Raw genomic sequence first — 27,345 nt, 5'->3', positions numbered from 1 at the left:
TACTTAGCTCTCACAAAAACAGGGACAAAAATATAAAGGAAGTTCTAAGAAATTCTTAACTAGAAAAATAACTTAGTTTGGTTTAGTAGCTCAGAGCCTGTAAAAGCAAAGGCAAATTATCTGGTATGAAATGCTCTTTACCCAGGCTTTCTGGTTCTCACAGGTAAACAAACATAAGCACACAGTTCTGACTTACAAGACATACAGAGAAATTCCAAATTGTACAAACTAGCAATCAGTCACCAGTGAGGAAAAAATTAATAAGTATAAGTACCTATTACTTAAAATAGTGAAATCATCAACCATTGACTTATAAAATAAGTCTGCTTAAAGTATGTAAATATGTACTACTCTTTGTAATATTTTAAGCAATAAAACAAAATTAAAAAAAAAAAAGAAATAAGAGAGGGCATTGGAATCATTAACAATGGCAATATACTGTCACATACTGAACATCTATGCAAAAGAACTAAATAGAACTCAACATGAGGAAAAAAATTAGACTCAAAAGATGGTTTAAATTGTAGATAAGTCACAGCGAAGGAAGAGAGAAGTGAATTAGAGGATAGATTCAAAGACATTATCTTGGGACAAATACAATGCCAAAGAAAACATTTAAAATTTCAATATTTACTAAAAGAGATCGGGATTCTCAGATGCTGCAGAGTAGCTGGAGGCTTCATCCACTTGTTCCAAACCCCACACTGGATTTGTGGATAAACTGCAGAGTGTTCAGCTTGAAAATCAGCTGAAGTGTAGATGATCTGAAGTATTGTAGGCAGGGAATGTGGAGAAAGGACAGGAGACACATAGAGGGTGAGCCAACTTGTGCACCTGCATGGCAGGGAAGCCTGAGGAAAAGTGTAGCTTTGGAGCCTCCGGCCCCTGGGAGTGTGGGGTCTCAGCCCCAGGAAGGGATTCCTCAATCCAGAGCAACAGAGAAGGGAAGGGGAGCCTGTGTAGCATCAGGCAGTGGGAATCAGTGGGGATTCAGTCTACCTGGGAATTTCAGACCGCACCATCCCAGACAAAGAGTGATTTCTTTGTTACGACACCAGCCTGGGAAGTCCACTTAGATCTGTGTCTGTGGGAAGGGCCATGTGGCAAAGACCTGGGCCAGCAGAGGGGTCTGATTGGTACACCCAGAAGTGAATCTGAGGAGCCCTTTATTCTCTGGAAGAACTTTGGGGAGAGAGCCAGAAGAGGGCTGGACAGTGTGGTGTGGGAAAGAGAATTGATCTAGCCCAACTCGAGCTGACAGGCAGTCACCCTCCCCCCACCTGCAAAACAGCCTGGTGTTCCCCATCCTGGATTCTGCACCTCTATGGCTATGGCTGTCTGATGGCACAGAGGACTTGGACATTTGGCCTGGTAGGAACATGGGTGGAGTCCCCAACCAGTGGGGGCTGGATGTGCTGAAAGATTGGAGTGCCGAGCTGGGTTGATTTTATTCTATGCCCTCCTACTTGGTGTGGCGGGACAGGGTGCCAGGGAGCCAGGCATAGACGAGGTATTGTAACCCTGTCTCCCGGGTGAGTTCAGCCAGTGCAGTCCTTGGAAGGAGAGGAAGTATCTGCCCCACCCTACAGACTGTGGGCACCAACCCCAATGCAAGTGTGTTTAAACCACCCTGGCCAGGTCCAGGATACCCCACAGACACCAGTTCTATGGGGGAAGGGAGAGCAGCTGTGAACAGAGACATTCAAGGTGTGAGACCGGAGGCAGACCCAGCCTCTGGGCTATGGAGCCTCCGCCCATGGGACTACTTGGGGCTCTGTCCTGCCATGCTTCAGTCAGATTGCTGAGGGCCAGGAAGGGACAGCGACTGTCATTGACTTGCACCGCAGAACCTTCTGGGAGGCCCTGGACTGGAACACCAAGAGGCCAGATTTGGACAGCATCAGAGCAAAATCTCACCAGGACTGTGAATCATAGCAGTAGTCTTTAATGCATGGAAACAAACACAAAGAAACAGCAAAAATGGGGAAACAAAGAAACAGGCCCCAAACGAAAGAATAGTAGGAATCTCCAGAAAAAGTGCTAAATGAAATGGAGGCAAGCAATTTATTAGAAAGAGTTCAAAGTAATGGTTATAAGAATACTCAACAACATGGAAAAGGACATAGAAACCATGAAAAACAACCAGTTGGAAATGAAGAATGACATAGCTGAAATAAAAATACACTGGAAAGAATAAACAACAAGTTGAAGAACTTGGAGGATTCAATCAGTGAATTAGAAGACAAGGTAGGAAAAACAATCAGCAGCAAAAAGAAAAAAATAATTAAAACGCACAAGGATAGTTTATGGGAACTTTAAGACAACATGAAATGTAGCACTCGCATCTTAGGGGTAACCAGAGAGAGTAAAGAAAGTGAACAAGGGATAGAAGAAATAATGACAGAAAACTAGTGGAACCTGGTGAAGGTAAAAGCCACACAGGTTCCAAAGCACACAGAGACCCACAACAAGACACATCATAATTAAAATGGCAAACGTTAAGACAAAGAGAGAATGCCAAAACCGGTTTGGCTCAGTGGATAGAGCGTCGGCCTGCAGACTGAAAGGTCCCAGGTTCGATTCCGGTCGGGGGCATGTGCCTGGGTTGCGGGCACATTCCCGGTGGGAGATGTGCAGGAGGCAGCTAATCGATGTTTCTCTCTCATCGATGTTTCTAACTCTCTATCTCTCTCCCTTTCTCTCTGTAAAAAATCAATAAAATATATTAAAAAAAAAAAAAAAGACAAAGAGAGAAATCTTAAGGGCAGCAAGAGATAGTTATTTATAAGGACTTTACATTAGGTTGTCAGCTGATTTCTCAACAGAAATATTATATGTGAGAAAGGAATGTCATAAGGTATTCAAAGTAATGAGAAGCAAGGATCTGAAACCAAAACTAGTCTATCCACAATGGCTATCATTCAAAATTAAAGGTGAAATAAAGATCTTCCTAACCTCCTCCTTCGCCTCCCCCCCAAAAAAGCTAAAATTTATTACCACCAAACCAGCATTTCAAGAACTGTTAAAGGGGTTGCTGGAAGAAGGAGGAGGAGGAGATAGAGGAGAAGGTCTGGAGGGAAAGAGGTGGGGATAGAGAGAGGTACATAGGCATGAGGAATAAAAATGGCAATAAATAAGTAGCTATTGATAATAACCATAAATGTAAATAGGTTAAGTACTCCAAAAGACATAGGGTGGCTGAATTGATAAAACATAACCTATAGATATACTGTCCACAAGAGACCCACCTCAGAACAAAAGAGTTACACAGAATGAAAATGAAGGGATAAAAAACTTTTTATGCAAATGGAAATTAAAAAAAGAAGCTGGGGTAGCAATACTTATATATCTAACACTAGAGGCCCAGTGCATGAAAATAGTGCACTGGTAGGGTCCCTAGCGGCTGCTGGTGGCCGGCCGGGTACTCCCTCCCTTCCCCTGCTGCCTTCGCCTGCTGCCACCGCCACCACCAGCTGGGGCCTCCCTCCCTTCCCCCGGCAAGCCCCGCCCCTTGGTCAAACTCTCGGATGACCTCCTGGTCGAAGGGACAATTTGCATACTACGTTTTTATTATATAGGATAATAGACTTTAAAATAAAGGCTCTATTGAGAGACAATGAAAGGCACTACATAATACTAAAGGAAACTACATAATACAATCCAACAACAGGATATAACCCTTATAAACATATATACACCCAATATAGGAGCACCTAAATACATTAAAAAAACCTCTTGAAGGACTCTTAGGAGAGATTGATAGCAATTCAGTCACTTTAACACTCCACAGGAGAGATCTTTCAGACAAAAAATCAATAAAGAAACTGACTAAACTATGCACTAGATAAGATGGAATTAATTGATATTTACAAAGCAACAGAATATTCATTCTTCTCAAGTGCACATGGAACATTCTCAAAGATAGACCACATGATAGAACACAAAATAAGTCTCAACAAGTCCAAGAAGATTGAAATCATATTAAGTATCTTCTTGGGTCACAATGGCATGAAACTACAAATCACTATAGTAAAAACATTCAAACACATGGAAGCTAAATAGCATGGTATTAAACAATGAATGGGTTACCAATGAGTTCAAGGAAGAAATAAAAAAGTTCTTGGAAACAAATGAAAATGAACATACAATAACTCAAAATCTATGGGACACAGGGAAAGTAGTCCTGAGAGGGAAGTTCATAGCATTACAGGACTACCTCAAGAAACATCTCCCATAAACAATCTTATCCTATAATTAAAAAAATAATTAGAAAAAGAACAAGAAAAGCCCAGAGTAAGTAGAAGGAAATAATAAATATCAGAGCAGAAATAGATGATACAGAAACTAAAAAAAAAAAAAAAAAATCCTACAATAAAATAGATCAGTGAAACCAAGTGCTGGTTCATTGAAAAGGTAAACAAGATTGGTGAATCTTTAGCCAGTCTCATCAAGAAACAATGAGAGAGGACCCAAATAAATAAAATCAGAAATGAGAGAGGCAAAGTAACTACTGACATCACAGAAATACAAAGAATTTTAAGAAAATACTATGAACAACTATATGCCAACAAACTGTACAATCTGGACAAAATGTACAAATTCCTCAAAACATACAATCTTCTATAAATCAGGAAGGATCAGAAAACCTAAGTAGACAACTAATGAAATTGAAGCAGTAACAATAAAAAAAACTCCTAGCAAACAAAAGTCCTAAACCGGATGGCTTCACAGACAAGTTTTACCAAACATTCAAAGAACTAGCACCTATTTCCTCAAACTACTCCAAAAAATTCAAGAGGAAGGAAGACTTCCAAGCTTTTGTTTATGATGCCAGCATTATTTTAATTCCCAAACCAGATAAAGACACTACAAAGAAATAAAATTACCAGGCTAATATCCCTGATGAACACAGATGCTAAAACCCTTAACAAAATATTAGCAAATAGGATCCAGCAGTATATTAAAAAGATCATAAATCATGACCAAGTAGGGTTTATCCTGGGGATGCATGGCTGGTACAATATTCACAAATCAATTAATGTGATAGATCACATAAACAAATGAAGGATAACAGTCACATGATCATAGATACAGAAAAAGCATTGGACAAAATTCAGCACCCATTTATGATAAAAACTCAGTAAATTGGGAATTTAGGGATCGTAGCTCAACATAATAAAGGCCATATTTGATAAACATACAGCCAACATCATTTTCTTTAATGTCTTAGAAGTTTTTTAAAAATATATATTTTTATTGATTTCAGAGAGAAAAGGGAGAGAGAGATAGAAACATCAGTGATGAGAGAGAATCATTGATCAACTGCCTCCTACACATACCCTACTGGGGATTGAGCTGCAACCAGGGTATGTGCCCTGACCAGGGAATTGAACCATGACCTCCTGTTTCATAGGTTGATGCTCAACCACTGAGCATGCTGTTTGGGCAACATCATTTTCAATGGGCAGAAACTAAAAGTATTTCCCTTAAGACTGGGAAAAAGACAGGAATGTTCATTTTCATCACTCCTATACAATATAGTACTGGAATTCCTAGCCATAGCAATATGACAAGAAGAAAAAATAAAAGACATCCAAATTGGAAAGGAGGAACTATTATTATGTCATTATTCATACATAGAAATATATTGTACGTAGAACACTTTAAAGACTCCACCAAAAAACTACTAGGTTTGATAAATGAATTTGGCAAAGCAGCAGGATACAAAATTAACATCCAGAAATTGATGACATTTTTATACATCAATAATGAACTCTCAGAAAGGGAAACTAAACAATTCCATATACCATTGCAACAACAACAAAAAGATACCTAGGAATAAACTTAAGGAGGTAAAAGACCTGTACTGAAAAAAGAAATAGAGGAAGATACAAACAAGTGGAAGCATATACTGTGTTCATGAATAGGAAGAATAAACATCATTAAAGTGTCCATACTACCCAAAGTAGCGCACGAAGCGGCAGGCTGCCGGGGAGGAGCCCGCGCCACTCCACTCTTCCCTTCCCTGCTGCACCTGCTGCCGCCACTGCTTGGTAAGCTTGCTGAGCGGCACTCCCACTGTGGAAGTGCAATGACCACCAGGGGGCAGCTCCTGCATTGAGTGTCTGCCCCCTGGTTGTCGGTGCCCATCATAGCGACTGGTTGACGGGTTGTTCAGTTGTTCGGTCGCTTTGGCTTTTATATATATAGATGGGACTGTGTCAAACTAAGTAGCTTCTGCACAGCAAAAGAAACCATCAACAGAAAGAAAAGGGAACCCACTGTATGAGTGAACATTTTTGCCAATGATACAGCTGATGAGTTAATTTTCAAAATTTATAAAAAATTTATACAACTCAACACCAGGAAGGCAAACAACCAATTAAAAAATTCAATGGACTGTCATGCCAGCATGGCTCAGTGATTGAGTGTTGACCTATGAAACAGGAGGTCATGGTTCAATTCCTGGTCAGGGCACATGCCTGGGTTGCTTGCTCAATCCCCAGTGTGGGGCATGCAGGATGCAGCCAATCAATGATTCTCTCTCATCATTGATGTTTCTATCTCCCTCTCCCTCTCTCTTCCTCTCTGAAATCAATAAAAATATGTTATTATTTTTTAAATCTTTATTGTTGAAAATATTACATAGGTCCTCCTCCTTTCCCCCCATTAACCTATTCCAGCCTGCTACAGTCCTCCCCACTAGGCCCTTACCACCTCATTGTCTGTGTCCATGGGTTATGTATATATGAATACAAGTTCATTGGTTGATCTCTTCCCACCTACCCACCCTTTCCTACCTTCCCTCTAAGGTTCAAAGTATGTTCATGCTTCTATTTCTCTGGGTCTATTTTTGATCATCAGTTTGTTTGGTTCATTAGATTCCACATATGAGTGAGATCATGTGATATTTATCTTTCTCTGACTGGCTTATTTTGTTCAGCATAATACTCTCCAGGTCCATCCATGCTGTTGCAAATGGTAAGAGTTTTCTCTTTTATTGCTGTGTAGAATTCCATTGTGTAAATGCACCAAAGTTTTTTTATCCTCTCATCTGCTGATGGGCGCTTAGGCTGTTTCCAAATCTTAGCTATTGTAAATTGTGTTGCTATGAACATAGGGGTACATATATTCTTTCTGATGAGTGTTTCGGGTTTCTTAGGATATATTCCTAGAAGTGTGATCACTGGGTCAAATGGGAGTTCCATTTTTAGTTTTTTGAGGAAAGCCCATGCTGTTTTCCAGAGTGCTACTAGAGATGTCTGAGATTTTGTTGCCTATGGTTTCTTCGAGGACTTTTATGGTTTCATGTCTTACATTTAAGTCTTTTTATCCATTTTAAGTTTGTTTTTGTGTATGGTGTAAGTTGATGGTCTAGTTCAGCCGTGGGCAAACTACGGCCCGCGGGCCGGATCCGGCCCGTTTGAAATGAATAAAACTAAAAATAAAAAGACCATACCCTTTTATGTAATGATGTTTACTTTGAATTTATATTAATTCACACAAACACTCCATCCATGCTTTTGTTCCGGCCCTCCGGTCCAGTTTAAGAACCCATTGTGGCCCTCGAGTCAAAAAGTCTGCCCACCCCTGGTCTAGTTTCATTTTTTTACATGTACCTGTCCAATTTCCCCAACACCATTTCTTGAAGACACTGTCTCTACTCCAAAGTATGCTCTTGCCTTCTTCATCAAATATTAATTGAGCATAGTGGCTTGGTCGATTTCTGCATTCTTTGTTTTGTTCCACTGATTTATATGTCTGTTTTTGTGTCAGTACTAGGCTGTTTTGAGCACAGTAGCTTTGTAGTATAACTTGATATCTGGTATTGTGATTCCTCCAACTTTGTTCTTCTTTCTCAAGATTGCTGTGACTATTTGGGGTCTTTTTTGGTTCCATATAAATTTTTGGAGTGTTTATTCGAGGTCTGTGAAATATGCTGTTGGTATTTTAATAGAGATTGCATTGAATCTGTAAATTGCTTTGGGTAATACGGACATTTTAATGATGTTGATTCTATTCATCCATGAACATGGTATATTCTTCCATTTCTTTATATCTTTCTCTATCGTCCTGTAGTTTTTGGAGTACAGGTCTTCTACCTTCTTGGCTAACTTTATTCCTAAGTATCTTAATTTTTTTGTTGCAATGGTAAATAGAATTTTTAAAAAAATTTTCTCTTTCTGAGAGTTCACTAATCCTATATAATAAAAGCCTAATATGCAAATCGACCAAATGATGGAATGACCAGTGGAACGATTGGTCGCTATGCTGTGCACTGACCACCAGAGGGCAGACGCTCAACGCAGAAGCTGCCCCCAGCCCACAGGCCCCAGGACAGCCAAAGTAGGTGCTAGTGGGGTCCCCCGATCGTCCCACCCGTCACTCCACAGATTGGCCCTGATCGCCGGCCAGGCCTAGGGACCCAACCCATGTACGAATTTCATGCACTGGGCCTCTAGTGGTATATAAAAATGGTATGGATTTTGGGGTATTAATTTTGTGTCCTGCTATGTTTCCAACTTCATTTATTAAATCTAGTAGTTTTTTGATGGAGTCTTTAGGGTTTTCTATTTACAGTACCATGTCATCTGTGAATAATGAGAGCTGTACTTCCTCCTTTCCAATTTAGATGCCTTTTGTTTCTTCTTCTTGTCTGATCGCTATGGCCAGGACTTCTAGTACTATGTTGAACAAGACTCGTGAAAGAGGGCATCCCTGTCTTGTTCCTGTTCTTAGGGGAAATGATTTTAGTTTTTGCCCATGAAGTATAATGTTTTCTGTAGGTTTGTCATGTGGCCTTTATTATGTTGAAGTATAATCCCTGTATTCCCACTTTGCTGAGACTTTTTATAAAAAAGTCTTGTGTTGGAATTTTTTGAATGCTTTTTCTGCATCAATTTATATGATCTATGATTTTTTAAAAATATATTTTATTGATTTTTTACAGAGAGGAAGGGAGAGGGATAGAGAGTTAGAAACATCGATGAGAGGAAACATCGATCAGCTGCCTCCTGAACATCCCCTACTGGGGATATGCCTGCAACCAAGGTACATGCCCTTGACCGGAATCGAATCTGGGACTCTTCAGTCTACAGGCTGATGCTCTATCGCCTGAGCCAAACCGGTTAGGGCGATCTATGATTTTTGTCTTGTAGTCTGTTTTGTAGTCTGTAGTTGTCTTATGTGCTGTATCATAGTTATTGATTTGCAAATATTGTGTCAGCTTTGCATCCCCGGAATATATTCCACTTGGTCATGATGTATGATTTTTTTTATCTTATTTTAATTTATTTTTAAAATATGTATTTCTTTATTGATTTCAAAGAGGAAGGGAAAAGAAGAGAGAGATAGAAACATCAATGATGAGAGAGAATCATTGATCGGCTGCCTTCTGCACACCCCCTACTGGGGATTGAGCCTGCAACCCAGGCATGTGCCCTTGGTCGGAATCGAACCTGGCACCCTTCAGTCAGCAGGCTGATGCTCTATCCACTGAGCCAAGCCTGCTGTATGATCTTTTTAATGTATTGTTGGATCCAATTTGAGAATATTTTATTGAGGATTTTAGTGTCTGTGTTCATCAGGGATATTGCCCTGTAGTTCTATTTCTTTGTCATGTATTTATCTTATTTTGGCATTAGGGTAATGCTGGCCTCATAGCAAGAGTGTTCCTTCTTCTTGGAATTTTTTTGAATAGTTTGAGGAGGCTAGGTGTTAGTTCTTCTTTGAATTTTTGGTAAAACTCCCCTGTGAATCCATCTGGACCAGGGCTTTTGTTTGCTGGGAGGTTTTTGATTACTGCTTCAATTTCATTAGTAATTATCAGCCTATTCAAGTTTTCTGATTCTTCCTGATTGAGTTTTGGAAGGTGGTAGTTTTCTAGGAATATGTCCATTTTGTCTATTTATTGGAATGAAGTCATTCATAGTATTTTAATATCCTTTGTATTTATGTGGGGTCAGTTGTTACTTCACCTCTTATGTTTCTGATTTTGTTTAGTTGAGTCCTCTCTCTCTGTTTTCTGGTGAGTTTGGCTAGAGGTTCATGAATCTTATTAATCCTTTCCAAGAACCAGCTCTTGGTTTATTAATCTCTTGTATTATTTTTTGGTGTCTGTGTCATTTATTTCCTTACTAGTCTTTATTATTTCCTTCCTTCTATTTATCTAGTCTTTTCTTGTTGTTCTCTCTCTAATTCCTTAAGTTGTAGTGTTAGATAACTTATTACCAGTTTTTCTTGTTTTGTTTTTTAGGTTGGCCTGTAGTGTTATAAACTTCCCTCTCATGACTGCTTTCACTGTGTCCCATGGGTTTTGGATTGTTGTGTGTTCATTTGCATTTGTCTCTAGGGTGTCTTTTATTTCTTCTTTGATCTCTTTGGCAACCCATTCATTGTTTAATAGCATGCTATTTAGCCTCCATGTGTTTGATTGTTTTTGAGCATTTTTATTGTAGCTGATTTCTAATTTCATGCCATTGTGGTCTGAGAAGATGCTTGATATTATTCAATCTTCTTGAATTTGTAGAGATTTAGCTTGTGTTCTATCATGTGGTATATCTTTGAAATTGTCCCATGTGCACTTGAGAAGAATATGTATTTTGTAGCTTTGGGGTGGAATATTCTGAAGATATCAATTAGATCCAATTAGAGTGTCACTTAGATTGCTGTTTCCTTATTGATTTTTGTCTAGAAGATTTATCCAGTGATGTCAGTGGGCTATTAAAGTCCCCTACTATGATTGTATTGCTATCAATCTCTCCCTTGATAGCCTCCAGAAGTTTTTTTTAATATATTTAGATGCTTCTATATTTGGTGCATATATGTGTACCAGAGTTATAGCCTCTTGTTGTATTGATCCATTTAGTATTATGAAGTGGCCTTCCTTATCTCCTGCTTTGGCCTTCACTTTGAGGTCTATTTTGTCAGATATAAGTACTGCTACCCCAGCTTTTTTTCATTTTCATTAGCATGGAAAATTTTTTCCATCCTTTCAGTTTTAGTTTGTGTGTGTCCTTTGCTCTAAGGTGTGTGTCTTGTAGACAGCATATATATGGGTCATATTTTCTTATCAATTCAGCTACCCTATGGGTTTTGATTGGAGCATTTAATCTATTTACATTTATGGTTATTATTGACTAGAGGCCCAGTGCATGAAATTTCTGCACTTGAGGGGGGCGGAGGGCCCTCAGCCCATCCTGCGCCCTCTCGCAGTCCAGGACTCCTCAGGGGATGTCTGACTGACGGCTTAGGCCTGCTCCCTAGCGGGTCTAAGCTGTCAGTCAGACCTCCTTAGTACTGCCGTGGAGGCGGGACAGGCTTCCACCACCACCACTGCATTTGCCAGCCATGAGCCCAGCTTCTGGCTGAGTGGCCCTCTCCCTGTGGGAGCGCACTGACCACCAGGGGGCAGCTCCTGTGTTGAGCGTCTGCCCTCTGGTGGTCAATGTGCATCATAGTGACTGGCCGTTCTGCTTCAGTCGATTTGCATATTAACTTTTTATTATAAAGGATAGGTACTTGTTTGTTGTCATTTTTTTCTTTATGCCTGTGTTTCTTCTTCTCTTTCTATTCTTTTTACAACAGTCCCTTTAGCATTCCTTGTATTGCTAATTTGGTGATAATAAACTCTCTTAATCTTTTTTGTCTGTCTAGCTCCTGATTTCACCTTCAATTTTGAATGATAGCCTTGCTGGATAGAGTAGTCTTGGATTCAGTCCCTTACTTTTCATCACTTTGTATACTTCATTCCATTCCCTTCTGGCCTGATATGTTTCTGTTGAGAAATTAGTTGATAGTCTAATGGGAGATCTCTTGTAGGTAACTTTCTGTCCCTCTCATGCAGCCTTTAATATTCTTCTTTCTCTTTTACATTTGCCAATTTAATTATGATGTGTCTTGGTATAGGTCTTTTTGGATTCATCTTTATTGGGGCTCTGTTTCTTGTACTTTTGTGACTTTTTCTTCCCCAAGTCAGGGAAGTTTTCTGTCTTTATATCTTCAAGCAGGTTTTCTATTCCTTTCTCAGCTTCTTCTCCTTCTGGTACCCCTATTATGTGGACATTGTTTCATTTCATGTTGTCCCAAAGCTCTCTTAAATTCTCCTCCTGCAGGAGGCAACAGATCAATGATTCTCTCTTGTCACTGATGTTTTTGTTTCTGTCTCTCTCCCTTCCTCTCTGAAATCAATAAACATATATTTTTTTAAAAATTCAAAGGACCGGAATATACACTTCTCTAATGAGGACATACCGTTGGCCAATAGACTTGTGAAAAAATGCTCTATGTCACTATTTATCAGAGAGATGTCAATTAAAAGTACACTGTGGTATCACCTCACACCTGCCAGAATGGCTACCATCAATAAGTCAACAAACATCAAGTGCTGGTGAGAATGTGGAGGGAAAGGAACCCTAATATACTGCTGGTTGTAATGCAGACTGGTGCAGCCTCTGTGGAAAACAATTTGGAGTTTCCTCAAAAAAGTTAAAAATGTAACTACCATTTGACCTAGCAATCCCACTTCTGGGAATATATTCTAAGAAACCCAAAACACCAATCAGAAAGAATACATGCACCCCTATGATCATAGCAGCTTTATTTACAACTAGGGGCCCAGTGCACAAATTCGTGCACTTTGAACTGTGGGCCGCAAGGCTACGGTGGGCACAGGGGCAGGTCTTGACCCAACCTCTGTGCCGCTGCCCGGACCCTCCCACCACAGCCCCCGATCCCTTGTCTGCTGGCAGCCCTGCTCCCACTGCTGCCACTCCCACGTGCTGACGGCGCCAGTCCCTCTCATACCCAATGATGGCCTGGAGCGATTGGGGTCGGTGCCAGCAGTGGGTACAAGCAGCAGCTGCTGTCCCGATCACCCCTCAGGAGCAGGGGGAGGTGGAGAAGCCCTCAGGGGCGATAGGGGCCAGCAGCCACCACTCGCACCTGCTGACAGTGCCAAGTGATTGGGGCCACCGCCGGGCGCCAGCAGAGGGTGCAAGTGGCGGCTCTAGTGCTGGCAGTGGGTGCAAGCGGGGCCGGCACCAGCCGCAGGTGTGAGTGCCAGGCGGGACCGTGGTGCACAGGAGCAAAGAATTTTCAGTAACTACCAGAAGCTCGCCCCTATGACAGTGACTGGCGCTTCGCCTTGGTCTGGCATCCCCATTCACCTGCTCCACCATCCCACCATGGCTGACGCCTGCCATGTTCTGTGCACACCCCCCTGGTGTTCAGCACATGTAATATCGACCGGTTGTTCAGTTGTTCCACCGTTCGGTCTATTTGCATATTAGGGTTTTATATATAGATAGCTAAGATCTGTAAACAGCCCAAGTGCCCATCAGCAGATGAGTGGATAAAAAAGCTGTGGTACATACACATCATGGAATACTATGCAGCTGTAAAGAAAAAAGGATCTCTTACCCTTTATGACAGCATGGAGCAACCTGGAAAGTATTATGCTAAGTAAATTAAGTCAATCAGGGACAGAGAAGTATCACATGATCCCACTTATTTGTGGAATCAATGAACAAAGTAAGTCCAGAGACAAGGATGCATGGAACTGACTGATAGATCTCAGAGGAGTGGGCAGTGAGGGGGACTGGGAAGAAATAACCAGAGAACATATATGTATGTATGCATAGTCAGTGGACACATACAGTAGGCCTGGGGTGGGGTGGGTATTTGGTAGAGGGGGCTTAGGGGGTAAGTAGGGAACATCTGTCTGTAATACTGTCAACAGTAAAAAAAAGGAAAAGAAATCTGAGCTGCACTATGGCCATAACTACCCATTTCAAACCATCCTAAATGGATGCTAGAGTTTTCCAAAAGCAGCAAAACTCCTTGATTCAAGAACATTAATCAATTATGTTTAAGTGCCTACACCACATATATACAGGGCTTGGGACACAAAACTCTTCAAAAGGCAGTAACAACAGTGAGTGAGAGAACTAAAATAATTACTTCCTGGGCACTGATCAGATTAAGATTAAGAAGAGGATATGAAAGCAGGAAATTGTATTTAATGTATATATTCCTGTGAACTGATATTACTAAAACAGAACATTTCACATTGCAAATTTAGAACCCTGCTATCCTTATTTAATTGAAGAGAGTAGGTAGGATGAGAAAGAGAGAGGGAAAAGGAGAAAGTAACTTTAGTAAAGATAGCAGCAGGGATGTAAAATACAGCATAGAGAATGTAGTCAATAATCTATAATAATAAAAGCATAATACACTAATTAGACCGGACAGCTGAACGTCCTTCCAGATGTCCTTCTGGACAAAGCCACGGTGGCTGCAAAGGCTGAGGGCAGGCTGGGGGTGGTGCCTTCTCCTGATGGGCCTGGTCGCCTCCCGCAGAGGCAGGCCAGACTATGGCTTAGGCCCGGTCCCCGCGGGGAGTAGGCCTAAGCCGTCAGTAGGATATCCCCTTAGGGCTCCTGAACTGTGAGAGGGGGCAGGCTGGGATGAGGGCTCCCCCCTCCCCAGTCAATGAATTTTCGTGCACTGGGCCTCTAGTAATGTAATAATTATGGTGTCAGATGGGTAGTAGACTTACATTAATTACATAAATGTCTAACCACTATGTTGTGCACATGAAACTAATATATTATTGTATGTTAAATGTAACTGAAAAATAAAATAAAAATGTAAGAAGATAGGAAGAAAATAAAAACTTGACATTGTGATTATACAGATTTTGAAATGTAAAGGCAAAAAGCAGAAGGAAGGTCAAATTACGGTTTTATTCTTTTCCATGCATCATTAAATAACAGCTGGGTGCATTCCAAAGACTAGAGCCTTTATTGTTAGTAATAAAATTCACAACAAAGTATGTTTCTTCAGAGATGAGATTGTTTTTCAGAGAGTAGATCAGAAAGGAAGTAGAGTTCCAAAATCAAACTTACGCTGTCTGGCAAATGGGATACCTCAGATACATAATTCAAATAAAGAAATCTGTAATTCTAAAAAAGATAAATTAAGAGAAATAAGAGTGTTTTCTTAATCTGAACTGGAAGTGAGATGAAGCAAGTTTTTAGTCATGCTTAATGTTAGCCCTGTTTCCAAGAGTTATGGGGGTTGAGAACAGCTGATGTGAACTTTTTTCTGTACTTCCCAGGCCAGATGGCGACTACATATCTTCACTCAATGGTGGAAACATGAAAGGCTTTGAAGGAAGTTCCTCTGGACACTTACCCAAATTCTGCCACGAGTGTGGGACTAAGTACCCTGTGGAATGGGCCAAGTTCTGCTGTGAATGTGGCATTCGAAGAATAGTTCTGTGAACAAAATCCCAAATGAAAGAGCGAAGTCCAGAGTTTGATGACTGTTACTGCTTCCAGCCAGAGCACTTCCTCTAGTTATTTTGTGCTAAAATTGATACACTTTTTTCCAGCAATTTTTGGAACATAATCCCCTTGCTATATAATGTGTGTGGTGTGTGTGTATATATGTGTACATATACTGTATATAATAAATGCCTATTATTCCAAACTGTGCCAGTCAAGAAAATACTCATCTGTTGGAAAATGATTTCAAGTGGAATCATTAACTTAGGTATTACTCTTCTGTTGTTGTTAAAACGCATTAAGTATACTGTACAAATCCTCGAACTCTAGTGCTTAGCCCTTCAAGCTTTAGGATGGTCATTACTTTGAGCAAAAAATCAGAATAAACATTTTATTATTGGTGCCTATTTTCAGACGTATCCACTATAGTTGGATGGGATGCTTGGAATTGAGAATATTTTTAGTTGCAATTAGTTATGTGAGGTCATTTTGCAGTTCTCTTCAACAATTTTATAAAACTTTTTTAAAAGAAAAAATAAGTTCTGTGTTACCCTTTACTCAGTGTATGATGATATAATTTAAATATTTTTACTCATTCTCTCAAAATGTAATTATGCAATTTCCTTTTTGGAGACACAGGCTAAAAATACAAATCGTATTCTAGTTATAACTGAAATTTTTACCTCTGTGTCTGCATCTTCAAATTTCAGTTCTTTTCTTTCTTTTCTATAACCTAATGTCTAATGAGTAGTTTTATTATTTTTTTTAATTATTATGTTTTAATCCTCACCCATTTTTCCATTGATTTTTTTTTTTTAAGGGAATGAAAGGGAGAGGGAAGAGACAGAAACACTGATGTGAGAGACACATCGGTTGTTTGCCTCCTGCACACCCCAACCAGGGCCAGCAGCCTGCATCTGAAGCATGTGCCCTTGACTGGAATTGAACCTGGGACCCTTCAGTCCACAGGCTGAGGCTCTATCCACTGCGCTAAACTGGCTAGGGCTATGGAATAGTTTTAATTTACTACTTAATTTTTGCAAAGTTTGAAAATGTAATTAATAAGAGATGCAAAAATTTTCTTCAAATTCATGTTTATTTCTATGCATTGGAATGTAGAATAAATTACTGTAGTGGATTTTAAAACAAACCACCTCACCAAATAAGTAATAATTTTGGTAATAATTATCAGTGGAGGGCATGCAGGTAAAAGAATTTGAATTTTAGTATCTTGAAGTATAGTTAGATGTAGTTATGAGTAGGTTAAGAGAATAATTTTTCCTACTCACATTTTCTTTTTAGTTTTTCATGTTGAAATACCATTCACATCACAATAAAAGCCACTGAAAATGCATTGCTTTAATGCATACCTGACTTATGTAATTAAGCATTCACAAAAATTTAATTATCCTTCTTTACTTTGGCTAAAATACATCATGTAATCATTGTCACACTCAGTGTAGCATAGTATGTAGTAGTAAATCTCTTTGCTTGTGTATCCATATTCAGTGATTCAGTAGTAATTTCTGTTGAATCAAGCCTAACAACTCTATTATAAATATATAAGCAAATCTTTTATAGGCAGTTCCTAGCTTATTGTTTTTGATTCTGTTAAACTATAAGGATCAATGTAGAAATTCGTGGCTTATACAGTTTCCTGAAATTTATTTATGCTTATACTTTATAATTTTATTCATAAGTTGTTCTTTTCATTCAGGCAGGGGGTATAAACTTAATGTAATGGGAATTGTCATTTTACTTACATTAGAGTTTTAACCCTGAATTTTTATTAATTTATTTCTGGTTGTCTTTATTCAGTTATGTTGGTCAAAAGAGTTTCATGAATTATGAAACATGTTATGACAATATTTAAATACGTTTTTATATTACTTGCATATATCATTTTCACATTGATTTGTCATGCATTAGTTTGGTTTTTAAAAAATTTTCCTAGATCTATGCATCATTTATTTTTATTTATTTTCACATTTCGCATTTGCCAGTGTGGTAGAATTTAAAAGATTGTAAGCTTAAATTAAAACATAAAAATTTCTTACACATTATTTTTAAAGTTATTAGCTTGAAAAATAAGATTATTATAATTGCTGTTGTCTCCTGTTCATTCTATGGGTTTTATTACAAATAAGTTTTCATTTTTGCACCTATTCAATAAAGACATGAAGCAAAAAAATTGCTAGTTGGTTTTCATTGATGTCTTATCTTTTAGCCAGACATAGGTAGAAAGATAGGAAGACAAAGAAACAAAGAAAATCTTTGAAGTCAAAATGCAGAGTTTTAAAAATGAGCAGATTTTTGTGTGCCATCAGCTGTCAAAGAAATTATTACTATTTTATTGAAGTGTTTTTGACCTTAAAGGTTTGTCACAGATTAAGGCATTGAAACATTCTCTTGATAGCCAATAAAATCTAGCAATTGAAAACATTTAGTGAAGTCCAGGTTAAAACACATTGAGTATTTCTAATTAGGTAACACACAATTGAATGGCAGACGTATTCATCTGTGATGAATACTTACTTAGAGTCTAAGTAATTTAGACCATCATGCTTAAAATTATAACAGGAGTTACCTCCCGTGAAAACATCAGATTAGACATGTTTAATTTGTACTCAGTTTTCTGTAGGCTAGAAGTGAATATTGTTACCATGAGTAGAGAGGCTCAGGGAATGAAAAAAATGATAGAACTGTCTATTTGCATTGCAGGTGTAGGTATTTTATATGGTTAGGTATATTTTTAGTACTGAGATAGAAGATAGGCTGATTTTCCAACTGTCTGCATTATTTAATAGGGCAGTGGACAGTCATTAAAACGGAGTTAATGATAGCCACACTCATTTTTAGTCTCACTTAACTTTTTTTTTTTCAATTAAATGTTACTGTCGATACTCATTGATTACATACAGTTTTGCCTGGCTGTAAAACTGTATGTGGATTGGTTTTTATTTTGCCACCAGGGGGTGCTTTAGGCTAATGTTACCAGCCCTCCATTATTTTAAAAGCTCCTCAGCAACATAGGCATGAATATCTGAGTGGGGATGGGGAGCATGGAATTACAGAGATTTGTAAGAGAGAGGTTTTTGGATTTCATAACCCATCTGTTGATTTCTTAGAAACCTAGTCTAGCTCATTTTGGGCACCAGCGTGCTTATAATTGATAGAAGTATTTAATATTTACCTTAAATTTTGTTAGCAATTATATATCTCTAATGTATTACTCATGCACATTACCAAATATTCCTTGTTCTATTTAATATTTTATTTTAGTTGTACAGCACTTAAAATCTTTAAAATAAGGCCTTTTTTCCAATCATCTGGCCAAACTTTAACATGTGACAGTGACATCAATTTAAATAGGAGGTAAAAATGCTTAGCCTAACGTAACATGCACAAAACTAAAGCTTCATATACACTTAAAATATGTTATATATGGTCTTCCTTCTATGAAATATTAAGAGAAATAAGATGTGATTAATTTCTGTCCTAAAGTTGATCATTTATTTGGAGAAGTTGATAGATATACAGACAACTACAACTTGGGACAAACAAGGATTTATTTTAATAGAATTTTCTATATTGTAAAAGCAAGAACAAAATATTGCAGAAGTGTTGAAAATGCAGCTTTCTTATCACAAGTTAGCCGACCATTCCATTTTCTGTTTTTCTTCCCTGTCCCAGTGCTCGGGAGGAGACCGGAGGGCTGTGAGCGAGAGCTGTACTAACCACCTTCGGAGGGAAAGGCAAGTGGCCGTGGAAAGGATGCGTGTGTGGTGGGTCCACGAGAGCTGCAAAGCGCGGTTGACTTCCAGTGTCCCGGTGACTCAGAAAAAGTGCCTTTGCATAAAAGTCACCGATGACACATCAGTTCACTCCATCTCACATAACCCTTCCCTTTTCCCCTCCCTTTTCTCTATTTGCCCAGGCACCTCACTTTCCATCCTATTGTGAATTTGCAGCAACGAGGCTGGGAATAGGAGGTTGCCAGGAGTGCTGAGTGTACTCCACAGAAAAGTGCTGATTTTATTCATGAAACCAGCAGTCTTATAAAGAAACTGAAAACTGCCACGGGCATGAAGATGAAAGACCTTATATGCTGACAGAAATAGAAATTGATAATACATTTTTAAAAGTTGACTAAGTTTACTTTAATATAAAAGCTTTAAAAATATTCATGCTTCATAACCTAGTAATCCTATATAATAAAACTTTAATATGCAAATTGACCGAACGGCAGAATGACCGGTCCCTATGATGCACACTGACCACCAGGGGGCAGATGCTCAACACAGGAGCTGCCCCCTGGTGGTCAGTGTGCTCCCCACCACTCAGCCAGAAGCCAGGCTCATGGCTGGTGAGCGCAGCGGTGGTGGTGGAAGCCTCTCCTGCCTCTGCGGCAGTGCTAAGGACGTCCGACTAAGCTGTCAGTCAGACATCCCCCGAGGGGTCCTGGACTGTGAGAGGGCACAGGCTGGGCTGAGGGACCCCTCCCCCCCAAGTGCAAAAATGTTGTGCACTGGGCCTCTAGTTTTATTTATAAGATATATACTTCTTGATGGAATAATTGGAAGTATGGAAAAATGTTTAGCAGAACCCGTTTAATAGTATTATCATTGGCCCCATGTACGTTCTTGGTAATAAGGTATTAAAGGTTATGTGTTCAGTGAAAGAGACCAAATAGTAGGGCAATATTAAAAATCTCGCCTTAAAAAAATCCTGTTGGCTCACTAGTCATTAGGGAAATGCAAATTTAAATCCCAATGAGATATCACCTGGTGCCTGTGGAATGGCCATCATAAAACAGACAAGAGGTAACAGATGCCGGTGAGGAGGTGGAGAAAAGGTACCCCACGTGCACGGTTAGTGGGACTGTAAATCGGTCCAGCCACTATGAAAAACAGTATGGAAGAGCTTAAAAAATTAAAAACAGCACTACCATATGATCCAGAAATTCCTCTTCCAGGAATATATCCAAACCGCTAACTCAAAATGATAACTGTACCTCCATATTCATAGCAGCAATGTTCACAATAGCCAAGGCATGGGAAAAATCTAAGTGTCTTTTAGTGGATGAATTATTCAGCCATAAAAATGAGGAAATCCTACCATTTGTGGCAACATGGATGGACTTTGAAGACATTATGTTAAATAAGTCAGACAGAGAAAGACAAATATTGTATGATCTCACATGTGGAACCTAAACATAAAAGCTTGTATTAAAAGACACCAGACACAGCCCTAGCCGACTTGGCTCAGTCGATAGAGTGTCAGCCTGTGGACTAAAGGGTCCCCTGTTCGATTCCGGTCAAGGGCACATGCCCGGGCTGTGGACTTGATCCCCAGTGCAGGAGTCAGCCGATCAATGATTCTCTCATCACTGATGTTTCTATCTCTCTCTCTCCCTCTCCCTTCCTCTCTGAAATCAATAAAAATGTATTTTAAAAAAAGACACCAAACACAGAGGATAGGGGGAGGGAGACGCTGGAGGCAGGTGGTCAAAAGGTACAAAGGTCCAGTTATAAGATAACTAAATCCCAGGGATGTACAACATGATGACTATAGCTAACATTGCTGTACGCAACACAGGAAAATTGTTAAGAGTAAGTCCTATAAGTTCTCAAAATAAAGAGAAAACAGTTTTTTTTCTTTCTTTTCTTTTTATTATATGAGAATATGGATGTTAGCTGAACTTATCGTGTTAATCATTTCACAATATATGTAAAACAAACCATCATATCGGATACCTTAAACATATACAGTGATGCATGTCAAATATTTCCCAATAAAACTGGGAAAAAAGTTCTGTTGAGATTAAGTGAATCTGACAGTGTTAATACATAGGTCATTTATTATCAAAGGGAGAAATGTTATCCAAAGCAAGTAATTTGTTCGTAATACTGTATGAAAATATTTTTATATACAGATATAGTGTCAAAATTAAATATACACACTCCATTAATTAAAAGGCAACATATATTATTCTCTTAAAAATATACTTCCCAAATTGCAAACTCATTCAGACAAGTTTTATTACACGTAAATGACAGAAGAAACTCGGTACTATGGCTTAGCAGCCTTAAAACAGGTGACTTCCTATTTTGTGAAATTATTCTTTGTTTTCATTTTAGGACATTTTCTATGCCATCTACTGGAGGCAATGTGCTACACAGTCACACTCCTCTTAAAGCATCTTGGACTCCTTTACGTTTCTGCTTTAAGATACATGACTTGTTCCCTTGGGCATTGTCCATACCTCACTGTCAACTCTGCCAGAAGATGACAATATCCACACTCATTGCATTATACTGATGCATAGTAGGCCATAAAGAAATAAAGCAAAGCTAATTTTTAATCCTTGTAACCTTTATATACACCACAGATTTTACATGTCTCCTGAACATTTTTAACAGGTCTAAAAAGGATTATTGCAGCTAATACCTTACATCAGTGATGGCGAAACTTTTGAGCTCGGCATTTTGAAAAACCCTAACTTAACTCTGGTGCCGTGTCACATATAGAAATTTTTTGATATTTGTAACCATAGTAAAACAAAGACTTATATTTTTGATATTTATTTTATATATTTAAATGCCATTTAACAAAGAAAAATCAACCAATAAAATGAGTTCGCGTGTCACCTCTGACACGCGTGTCATAGGTTTGCCATCACTGCCTTATATGGATCGTCTTACAAAAATCAGCCCCAAATTAACACCAGCTGACACATGTGCACACACATAGGAAATAGTCCGTTGATTGCAGCGTTCAGTTCCATTGTTTGTGTCCTTCTAGTACCACAGCATGTATTTCTCAATTGCTCTAACCCATTTTTACCAGGTGCATTCAGTAATTTCTGGGAGGCGTTCTACCCCAGAAAATTGCACGAGCAGATCAATTCTTGAGGGATGCAACTAAAGTTCACGTCTTTATATTGTCACGCCATACGTTTCAATGTTCTTTAGTGCCGCTCAAAATTTTATTCCAGCAAGTTTTAATCTTTTCTAGTAGTATCATTAGGAAACACATTTCATCCTGTTTTTTCTGTCCCTTTGAAGATTTTTTCTCTTCCTACAGAAATATGCAAAAAAAGTTTGTTCACATTTCTATACAAATACATGTTTTCAAATATTCAATCTTTAATTTCCACCATCTTAGGTTCTACTGAAAATTCTGTGTCATGGGAAAGGAGAATCTTGCATCGTACTTTAAACCTGTGATTTCTAACTCTAGTTGGGATGATATGTAGGAAATTCAAGGTTGTTGTGGTTTAAGATTTAGAATTCATTAAAGAGCGATGCCTGGTGCCTACAACAGTAGGACAAGAATGCTATTTAAACTTTTGTGAGAAAGATACTTGTAAATTACTCAATTAGGTTTTGTAATACAGGAGAACATATTTTGTGTGGAAGGAATAGTTAGCACTGAAAACAGGCAGCATATTTTAGCAAAGATGATGACTAAGGATCTACCTGAGTGAGCATGTGCCCCAAGGTCCACCCCAACCATCGGTCTGCACCTGCCTCATAAGCTAACTCTCATTTGTTGATGAAAATCCTAGTTTCCTGTACAGCCTCCGGAAAGCGGAGAAAGAGGTACCTCCCATGGAAGAGATGAGCAGGGAGCAGCTTTGCTGATACTTGACACTCCCGTGAGCCCCTGGAAGTGGGGCTGGGACAGGGCAGGGAACCTCCCTGAGATTACAACCAGTCATTGGGTATTTTATAGGTCAGATGTTGTGCTTCACATTATTTCATTGTATCTACTTGACTCTATGAAATTGCTGATTTTGCCTCCTTTCACAGATGAGGGAACAGCCGCAAGGAGGGTAAATAAGCCCCTATGGTCACATGTCAAGTAAGTATAATGACTGGGTCTTGAGCTCAGTTGTTCTATTTTTAGTTAAGGCACAGATTCGGGTCTGTTTTAGGTGTGTGTTGAATAACATTAACACACAGCCTTGAAATATCCATTAAAAATATTAGACAACAGATATCAAAGATAATTATGAAGGAGAATTTCTCATAGATTTTTTAGTGAGGGTCCCAGGATGTATTTAAAGGGTACATGTTTGAGTTTATGTGACCAAGCAGATGTGAAATACATGGATGTGAGGATTTCATGACTTTTCTTCAGAGACCAAGAGTGAACATTCATTAAAAAGACAAAAGTGAAGAACCATTTTATTTCTGTAATCATAAGAACACAGATGGTATCTCCCTCCTATACCTTTCCGTTTTTCTTGTCTGGTGTGGTTCTCATGTCCTTTCTTTTTTTAAAATTACATTTATTGGGGTAGACATTGGTTAATAAGATTATGTAGGTTTCAAGTGTATGTTTCTATTATGCATTGCGTGCCCACCACCCATGTGTTCTTACCCAGAAGCCCTCAGTGTGTTTAAATTGCTCGTGTGTTCATTTCAACTCTGCAAGTTCAAGTGGGATTCCTAGGCTTCCTGAGTTCCAGGTAAGCAAGCTAGCCCCCTTCTCTAAAAGGAGCAAGGGATTTTCATGTTCTCATGTATCTATTGCTCAAATGACATTTTAACAATAATGGAAATATGAAAGGAGAACCCATCACTCTTATGAACCAGGTGCATCCATTTTTACATGTCCTTTCCTAATTAATATTGATATCAATTTAACGTTTAATCAAATTTCATTATCCTGAGTTTTTCATTCATATTTATTTTTATATTGCTATATAATTTTGTGCAATAGTATCTGTTAGTATAAATATTTAATACTAGAGGCCCGGTGCTTGACATTCGTGCACTGGAGGGGGGTTCCCTCAGCCTGGCCTGTGCCCTCTCGCATTCCGGGACCCCTTGGGGGAATGTCTGTCTGCCATGGAGACAGGAGAGGCTCCCGCCACCACTGCTGTGCTCACCAGCCGTCAGCCTGGCTTCTGGCTGAGTGGCGCTCCCCCTGTGGGAGTGCACTGACCACCAGGGTGCAGCTCCTGCATTGAAAGTCTGCCCCCTGGTGGTCAGTGTGCGTCATAGCGACCGGTCATTCCACTGTTTGGTCTATTTGTATATTAGTCTTTTATTATATAGGATAAGTAATATAAAGATGATCTATAAATGTAGAATATTCACATACACCTATAGTATATATTGTATACTCTGTACTAATAAAATAGGTATAAAATAGGTTCTCATATTAAATTTTTATTTCTTTACTAAGGAATAAGGATGGCTTTTTTTCTTCATATGCTTGTTTTCTAGTTTACTTTCTCCTATATAGTTTATTCATGTTTTGTCTATTACCTAGTGGTTTCAATTTTGTTGCTTTCTAAAAAAATCAATGCTCTGATATTTCCCCTAGCTTCTTTTATTTTAAAATAGTGGTTTGGATGGTGGGCACATGGTGCCATATTCAAATTTTGTAACATAGAACCCTACACATGAAACCATGAAACCTATATGTTCATGTTGACCAATGTCAACCCAATAAAATAAAAAAATGATATAAAGTAAAATAAAATAGTGTTTTAAAAAGAAAAAACAGTTTAAAGGGATGCAATTTCAAAGAAGTACCTTCTTGCTACTTTTAATAACATTATAAAATATTTTCAAAACCAACTATAAAAAAGAAAATTCAGAGAGAAACATGAAGAAATTAAGTTAAATAAAAAACTGATAAAGAAAGAAAATTATACAATTATTCTCACCAAATTCTTAGTGGGTTGGACTTCACCCAGGGAAGGTTGTTTTTTTTCTTTATCCTTAAAAACAAAGTTACATTTACAACATTGAATATTAATTCTTTATTGCTTCTCCCATTAATGTTATTGCTAATTTTTGTATATTATTCTCAGCTCATCTAATCTTTTTGAGAATCTACTTTCAATTATTTGTTGTTAGCAGATACTCATTTCATTTAGAAGTAGAATACAGGCATACCTCGCTTTATTATGCATCACTTTATTGCACTCCCCTTATAATTGCATGGTGTGTTTTTTATTTTTTTTATTTTACAAATTGAAGGTTTGTGGCCACCCTGCATCAGCGCCATTTTTCCAACATTAGTTTGCTTTGTATCTCTGTGTCACACTTTGGTAATTCTCTCAATATTTCAAGCTTTTCCATTATTATATTTGTTATGGTGATCTGTTATCAGTGATCTTTGATGTTACTATTGCAATTGTTGTGGGGCGCCATGAACTGTACCCGTATAAAATGGTGAACTTGACTGATAAATACTGTGCCCTGACCAGCCATTCCTCTATCTCACTCCCTCTCCCTGGGCCTCCTCATTCCCTGAGACACAATTAATAACCCTACAATGGCCTCTAAGAGTTCAGTGAAAGGAAGAGTTGCATATCTCACTTTAAATCAAAAGACAGAAATGAGTAAGCTTACGGAGGAAGGCATGTCGAAAGCCAAGATAGGTTGAAAGCTAGGCCTCTTGCTCCAAAGTTAGCCAAATTGTGAAAGCAATAGGAATGTCCTTGAAGGAAACTAAAAGTGCTTACTCCAGTCAACTGATGAATGATAAGAAAGCCAAACAGCCTTATTGCTGATCTGGAGAAAGTTTTGGTGGTCTGGATAGAGGGTCAAGCCACAACATTCCCTCAAGCCAGAGTCTAATCCAGAGCAAGGCCCTAACTCTTCAATCCTATGAAGGCTGAGAGGTGAGGAGGCTGCAGAAGGAAAGTCTGAAGCTGCAGAGGTTGGTTTATGAGGTTAAGGAAAGAAGTCCTCTCCATAACATAAGTGCAAGGTGAAGCAGCGAATGCTGGTGTAGAAGCTGCAGCAAGCTATGCAGAAGATCTAGGTCAGATAAATACCGAAGATGCTGCATTAAACAACAGATTTCAATGTGGATGAAACACACTCATTTGGAAGAAGATGACAACTAGGACTTCCACAGCTAGAGAGGAAAAGCCAATGCTTGGCTTCAGAGCTTCAAAGGCTGACTCTCTTGTTAGGGGCTAATGTAGCTGGTGACTAAGTTGAAGCCAGTGCTCAGCTTCCATTCTGAAAATCCTAGGGCCCTTAAGAATTATGTTCAATCTACTCTGCCTGTGTTCTTTAAATGCAACAAAGCCTGGATGACAGCACATCGGTTCACAACACGGTTTGCTGAATATTTTAAGCCAATTGTTAGGACTTACTGTTCAGGAAAAAAGATTCCCTTTGAAATATTACTGCTCATGGACAGCGCACCTGACCATCCAAGAGCTCTGATGGAACTAGACAACAAGTTTAATGTTGTTTTCATACCTGTTAACATCCATTCTGCAGTCCATGGAACAAGGGTAATTTCAACTTGCAAGTCTTATTATTTAAGAAATACCTGTCAAGCCCTAACTGGTTTGGCTCAGTGGATAGAGGGTCGGCCTGCAGACTGAAGGGTCCCAGGTTTGATTCCGGTCAAGGGCATGTACCTTGGTTGTGGGCACATCCCCAGTTCCTGCAGGAGGCAGCTGATAGATGTTTCTCTCCCATTGATGTTTCTAACTCTTTATCCCTCTCCCTTCCTCTCTGTAAAAAATCAATAAAATATATTTTTTATAAAAGAGAAATACCTGTCAAAGGCTGTAGCTGCCATAGATAGTGATTCCTCTGATGGATCTGGGCAAAGTAAATGGAAAACCTGGAAAAGGATTCGCCATTCCAGATGCCAGTAAGAGCATTCATGACTCATGGGACAAGGTCAAAATATCGACATTAACAGGAATTTGGAAGAAGTTGTTTCTGACCCTCATGGATGACTTTTCGGGGTTCAAGACTTCAATGGAGGAGCGAACTGCATATGCAGTGGAAATGGCGAGAACTAGAATTAGAAGTGGAGCCTGAAGATGGGACTGAATTGCTGCATCTCATGACAAAGCCTTAATGGCTGAGAAGTTGCTCCATAGGGTTAAGTAATGGAATCTACTCCTGGTGGAGATGCTGTGAAGAGTGTTGAAATGACAACAAAGGACTTAGAATATGACATAAACTTAGTTGATAAAGCACCAGCAAGATTTGAGAAGACTGATTCCAATTTTGTAAGAAGCTCTATGTGGGTAAAATTCTATCAAACAACATCACATGGG

At 38.9% G+C, this 27,345-nt stretch overlaps 2 protein-coding genes across 5 annotated transcripts in view; one reads left to right on the top strand and one right to left on the bottom strand.

Annotated features, from left to right (window-relative positions):
* ZC2HC1A (zinc finger C2HC-type containing 1A) overlaps positions 1 to 17,394 on the top strand; it is a 57,679-nt gene extending 40,285 nt beyond the window's left edge. Inside the window, exon 10 of one of the 2 annotated variants that reach the window (XM_070392119.1) lies at positions 15,119 to 17,394. In XM_070392119.1, coding sequence (XP_070248220.1) covers positions 15,119 to 15,284 — 166 coding nt within the window. In that variant the 3' untranslated portion in view covers positions 15,285 to 17,394. The remainder of the gene's footprint in view (positions 1 to 15,118) is intronic. The other variant, XM_070392120.1, reaches the window with a different exon arrangement.
* A 3,578-nt stretch (positions 17,395 to 20,972) lies between these two features.
* The window catches only part of IL7 (interleukin 7), a 56,932-nt gene continuing 50,559 nt past the window's right edge, over positions 20,973 to 27,345 (bottom strand). For all 3 annotated transcript variants that reach the window (XM_070391963.1, XM_070391962.1, XM_070391960.1), the window contains 2 exons: positions 24,973 to 25,026; positions 20,973 to 22,367 (listed from right to left, as the gene is read on the bottom strand). In XM_070391963.1, coding sequence (XP_070248064.1) covers positions 22,248 to 22,367; positions 24,973 to 25,026 — 174 coding nt within the window. In that variant the 3' untranslated portion in view covers positions 20,973 to 22,247. The remainder of the gene's footprint in view (positions 22,368 to 24,972; positions 25,027 to 27,345) is intronic.

Source organism: Myotis yumanensis, unplaced genomic scaffold (assembly GCF_028538775.1).
Source record: "Myotis yumanensis isolate MYYU_CA2020_CCGP unplaced genomic scaffold, mMyoYum1.0.hap1 SCAF_15, whole genome shotgun sequence".
Taxonomy (NCBI): Eukaryota; Metazoa; Chordata; class Mammalia; order Chiroptera; family Vespertilionidae; genus Myotis; species Myotis yumanensis.
Note: the sequence above shows the minus strand (reverse complement) of the source record. Positions and strands in the feature narration are given on the sequence as shown.